The 5,986-nt window shown below is 43.3% G+C and overlaps 1 protein-coding gene across 1 annotated transcript in view; it reads left to right on the forward strand.

Annotated features, from left to right (window-relative positions):
• The window catches only part of prss12 (serine protease 12), a 99,313-nt gene that overhangs the window by 37,386 nt on the left and 55,941 nt on the right, over positions 1-5,986 (forward strand). Inside the window, exons 9-10 of the mRNA XM_062026250.1 lie at positions 5,486-5,679; positions 5,872-5,950. Coding sequence (XP_061882234.1) covers positions 5,486-5,679; positions 5,872-5,950 — 273 coding nt within the window. The remainder of the gene's footprint in view (positions 1-5,485; positions 5,680-5,871; positions 5,951-5,986) is intronic.

Below are 5,986 nucleotides of genomic sequence, written 5' to 3' on the forward strand. Positions count from 1 at the left end.
CTGTATATTTTTGCATTAGGCAGTAATACATGGTAAAAACAACTGTATATTTTTGCATTAGGCAGTCATACATGGTAAAACAACTGTATATTTTTGCATTAGGCAGTAATACATGGTAAAAACAACTGTATATTTTTGCATTAGGCAGTAATACATGGTAAAAACAACTGTATATTTTTGCATTAGGCAGTAATACATGGTAAAAACAACTGTATATTTTTGCATTAGGCAGTAATACATGGTAAAAACAACTGTATATTTTTGCATTAGGCAGTAATACATGGTAAAAACAACTGTATATTTTTGCATTCGGCAGTAATACATGGTAAAAACAACTGTATATTTTTGCATTAGGCAGTAATACATGGTAAAACCAACTTTATATTTGACAGTAAAACAATGGCAGCTCTGTTGACCATTTTTTACATGTTTTCAATCTGGAAACCTTTTTCAAATTACAGTAATATGTTGTAAAAAAAAAAGGTACAATTCTGGCGACAGCTACAATGTACATAAAAATATATATAGTACTTCGGCAGTTATGTAGTAACCTTAAACATTAATATTCAAATATATTCGCTGTTATGTGCGAAAAGAGCAGTAAGTGCCATGTGGCCCTTAATGAAAATAAGGTTGACACTCCTGCATGAACCTTAAATTATGCTTACTTTTTGGCTACGCTTTGAACTGTTTCAGCTTCTAAAACAGTGCGGCTAATTTATGGATTTTTCTTCTCTGACGGCTATAATGCAAATAGTTAAAAAAAACAAGCAAAGATACTGAAATGGTGTGTTATTGTTTGTGCTATGGTACCAAACCTTTTGGACAAGTTTGCTCACTACAACTTCTTCGGAGAGCTTTCACCCATCAATAGAAGTGCCATCTTCTAGCCGTCCATAGCGTCTCTACTCGTATGGATTTTTCATTCATCACTGCGAGCAACATCTGTAACTTTTACAATATAACTAAAAGGATTCTTACTTACTAAAGCGTCCCATGCGTGATGTCTGTAGGAGTGTTTTCATGCATATTTGTACGTGCTACCATAATGTCATGAAGCTAGCGTCGTTAGCACTAGCTAATATGCTAACATGAGTGTCTGTGTTAGTATTATTAACTTACAATGACATTCTTTTTGTATTGTTTCAGTCTCACAAATTCCTCAGTAAATTCCCCAAGACGTCACAGTGGAGTTATTGAGTCTGTTTAGCTAATTGGAGAGCTAGCTTGCGCAGCTAGTGGATCCATTTGTCTGATCAGCCGTTTTACTGCCACGTTACAGACACCATTTGGAAACAATGTCAATAAAAATGTACAAACTCTATCTGCATAAATAACTAATTTCACAAGGTATGTATCTGCGGCTTATAGTCAGGTGCGGTTAATATATGGATAATATTTTTCCCCATAATATTTATTTATACACAGGTGCGCCCTATAGTCCGTAAACTATGGTACATACGGACATACTACGCAATACGCACTGGCCTGGTCAGGTTTGTACCAAACAATGCAAAGTCAAAGCTTGCATATAATTTGCAGCACAGCTTCTTCATCATTGTTGAAAATAAGCAAAGTCAACTCTGCTTGCAAAAATCAATCGTCACGTCTTCCACTTGGCATCTGTTTGTCTTCTTTTCACCCCACAAAGTTTCCACTGAATAGCCCATCAGATCCATGGTGACTTTTAGGCTCAACAATGCTTTGTAGAAATGAAAGGTGCTAATCCACAGTGTTTGTCTTTTAACAAGGACAATAAAGCATTTGTAGAAATGAAAGGTACTAATCCACAGTGTTTGTCTTTTAACAAGGACAATAAAGCATTTGTAGAAATGAAAGGTGCTAATCCACAGTGTTTGTCTTTTAACAAGGACAATAAAGCATTTGTAGAAATGAAAGGTGCTAATCCACAGTGTTTGTCTTTTAACAAGGACAATAAAGCATTTGTAGAAATGAAAGGTACTAATCCAGTGTTTGTCTTTTAACAAGGACAATAAAGCATTTGTAGAAATGAAAGGTGCTAATCCACAGTGTTTGTCTTTTAACAAGGACAATAAAGCAGCTCCTAAAAGAGACACTCTAAGGTTAAAAAGTGAGTCCGTCCCAAGAGAGACGGCGGTCGTACGGAAAGAAAAGGTCAGCGCCACACGTGTGGGAGAAACATCTGGAGAGCGTAAAGAAGCGTGCGAGTAATGTGGGTGTGGCGGAAGGCTGTTAGATACACAACACTCTCCTGGGACGGACAGCAAAAATGTACACAAAGCGTATCTTTGACTCCTCGTGACCTGGGCGGGAATTGGCTTGTCACACTAAGTCAGACTCCAAGTCTTTGCAGTGACACTTAGATGTGTCTTTCTGCTTTAGTCACCCTCGGACTTCTTTGAAAGACTGTGACTCTTTGTCAGCTGCTTGTTTGACTCTGCATTATTCATCACAATTATCTTCAAATTGTGACGCTGCAGCTGGAGAAGTGACGACGTTAGCTGTCAGCGTGTTTATTAACAGATGCTAATGTAAGTGAGGTGTGGGCGTAATCCACATCCATGAAGTGAGACTATGTGTGGCAATTATATGGCAGTAGTTACCGGCGGGTGTTGAAGGTGCGTCTTAATATCGAGGCGGAAGTCCAAAGACAGGCGGAAGGTCAAGGGCTGGAGCGAGGCGTCATGGTCAGTAGGCAGGCGTGAGGTGGATATCTAGAGAGGCAACAGGAAGTCCAGAGGGGATCGGGGAAGACGAGACACACAGCTCGACGACAGGAAGCTGGATAACGAGACAACACGGGACACAATGAACACGAACACAGAGAGAGGATATGCACAAGCAGAGAAGACTGGAGACGTAATGGGTTTATTGTCCTGGTAGGAGTAGCTACGTTCTGGCACTGGATCTCAGGACTTACTGTCCTGGTAGGAGTAGCTACGTTCTGGCACTGGATCTCAGGACTTACTGTACTGGTAAGAGTAGCTACGTTCTCGCACTGGATCTCAGGACTTACTGTACTGGTAGGAGTAGCTACGTTCTGGCACTGGATCTCAGGACTTACTGTACTGGTAGGAGTAGCTACGTTCTGGCACTGGATCTCAGGACTTACTGTACTGGTAGGAGTAGCTATGTTCTGGTACTGGATCTCAGGACTTACTGTACTGGTAGGAGTAGCTATGTTCTGGCACTGGATCTCAGGACTTACTGTACTGGTAGGAGTAGCTACGTTCTGGCACTGGATCTCAGGACTTACTGTACTGGTAGGAGTAGCTACGTTCTGGCCCTGGATCTCAGGACTTACTGTACTGGTAGGAGTAGCTACGTTCTGGCACTGGATCTCAGGACTTACTGTACTGGTAGGAGTAGCTACGTTCTAGCACTGGATCTCAGGACTTACTGTACTGGTAGGAGTAGCTACACTCTAGCACTGGATCTCAGGACTTACTGTACTGGTAGGAGTAGCTACGTTCTGGCACTGGATCTCAGGACTTACTGTCCTGGTAGGAGTAGCTACGTTCTGGCACTGGATCTCAGGACTTACTGTACTGGTAGGAGTAGCTACGTTCTGGCACTGGATCTCAGGACTTACTGTACTGGTAGGAGTAGCTACGTTCTGGCACTGGATCTCAGGACTTACTGTACTGGTAGGAGTAGCTACGTTCTGGCACTGGATCTCAGGACTTACTGTCCTGGTAGGAGTAGCTACGTTCTGGCACTGGATCTCAGGACTTACTGTACTGGTAGGAGTAGCTATGTTCTGGCACTGGATCTCAGGACTTACTGTACTGGTAGGAGTAGCTATGTTCTGGCACTGGATCTCAGGACTTACTGTACTGGTAGGAGTAGCTATGTTCTGGCACTGGATTTCAGGACGCGCTGGCTATGAAGGCAGGTCTCTCGTCACGGGCAGGTGTGTTCATTGCAGATTCATTGCAGCCTCGCGGAAGGCTAGAAATCTCTATAATTTGCTATACTGCTCACAGTCGGAGGACATGCTAACACAGAGGCGGGAGGATCATTACACATATCCACAGTAACGATACTAAATATAGTATCAGTTGATACTGCAGTGGTTGAATCGATGTATTTCCATTATCAAAACATGTTTTTTATTTTTTTTACAAAACTCAAGAAATACAAAAATATATAAGTAGCATATTTTCCCAAATATAAGCCACACCCACTAAATATGTTTTTCCTATATTAGCCGCACCTGACAATAAGCCGCAGATATGTATACGATGCCAAATGAGTTATTTGAACAAAAATATTCTGCAAATGTAGATTTACATTTCTTAAATGTGTAATACCACAGCAGTAAAACGGCTGATCAAACAAAACAGAAGTCATTGTCATGGACCCACTAGCTGCGCAAGCTAGCTCTCCAATCAGCTAAACAGACTCAATAACTCCACGGTGACGTTTTGGCGAACTTACTGAGGAATTTGTGAATCCGAAACAATACAAAAATAATGTAAGTTAATTATAGCAACACAGAAACTCGTAAAAGTGTTAGCATATTAGCTCATGCTAATGACGCTTGCGTAATTACATTATGACAGCACGTACAAATATGCATGAAAACCCTCCTACAGACATCACACATGGGGCGGTTTAGTAAGTAAGAATAGTTTTAGTTATATTGTAAAAGTTACAAACCTTGTTTGGAGTGATGAACGAAGAGTCCATGGGAGTAGAATCGCTGTGGACGGCCAGAAGTGGGAACGGCACTTCTACTTCTGGTTAAAAGCACCTAACGGAAGGAGTGAGTGAACTGCTCCAAAAATGGCGCCACAGCACAAAATAATAAAACACTTTTTCAGTTTATTTGCTTGTTTTTTTTTTTTTTTTATATATTTGCGGAGAAATTAGCACCTTTTTATAAGGCGAAGGGAGCAAATTGTAGGAAACAAGTAGCAGCTTATAGTCTGGTAAATACCATGTAAATATATCAAGAAACAGTATTAATCATTACGAGTGTGCAGCTGGGTGGTCTTCTTTAGACATAATCAACAAGTCCCTCCCCCCGCAGCGGCGTGGCCAAGCCTTCTTTAGACATAATCAACAAGTCCCTCCCCCCGCAGCGGCGTGGCCAAGCCTTCTTTAGACATAATCAACAAGTCCCTCCCCCCGCAGCGGCGTGGCCAAGCCTTCTTTAGACATAATCAACAAGTCCCTCCCCCCGCAGCGGCGTGGCCAAGCCTTCTTTAGACATAATCAACAAGTCCCTCCCCCCGCAGCGGCATGGCCAAGCGTTCTTTAGACATAATCAACAAGTCCCTCCCCCTGCAGCGGCGTGGCCAAGCCTTCTTTAGACATAATCAACAAGTCCCTCCCCCCGCAGCGGCGTGGCCAAGCCTTCTTTAGACATAATCAACAAGTCCCTCCCCCTGCAGCGGCGGGGCCAAGCCTTCTTTAGACATAATCAACAAGTCCCTCCCCCCGCAGCGGCGTGGCCAAGCCTTCTTTAGACATAATCAACAAGTCCCTCCCCTCGCAGCGGCGTGGCCAAGGCCCGTGTGATGGCGTACTTCGGCGAAGGGACGGGCCCCATTCACGTGGACAACGTGAAGTGCGGCGGTGACGAACGCACCATCGCCGACTGCATCAAACAACAGGCGCCCGCCACGCACAACTGTCGCCACAGCGAGGACGCCGGAGTCATCTGCGACTACGGCTACAAAGAGGTCAAAGGTCAGTGCGTCTGCATTGCTTTCCAAATGAGCCCAGATGACGTCATGGTGTGAATATGGTGAGATGGAAGTTCACTTGCAGAGCTCAGAAATGTACAAAGATGCATTTCCAGGCTGAAGGTTGAATAAAAGCAACACAATCTGAAGGTCATCACATCAATCTGAAGGTCATCACATCAACTTCTCACCACAGATGCTGTCCGCCCGCTTTGTGGCGTGCGGCTCGTGCACACTCGACAGCGGAGAATCATAGGCGGAGAAAACTCTCTGAGGTGAGCTGTGCACATGCACTGAAAGTGTGTGTGTGT

This window comes from Entelurus aequoreus, linkage group LG18 (genome assembly GCF_033978785.1).
Source record: "Entelurus aequoreus isolate RoL-2023_Sb linkage group LG18, RoL_Eaeq_v1.1, whole genome shotgun sequence".
Lineage (NCBI taxonomy): Eukaryota > Metazoa > Chordata > Actinopteri > Syngnathiformes > Syngnathidae > Entelurus > Entelurus aequoreus.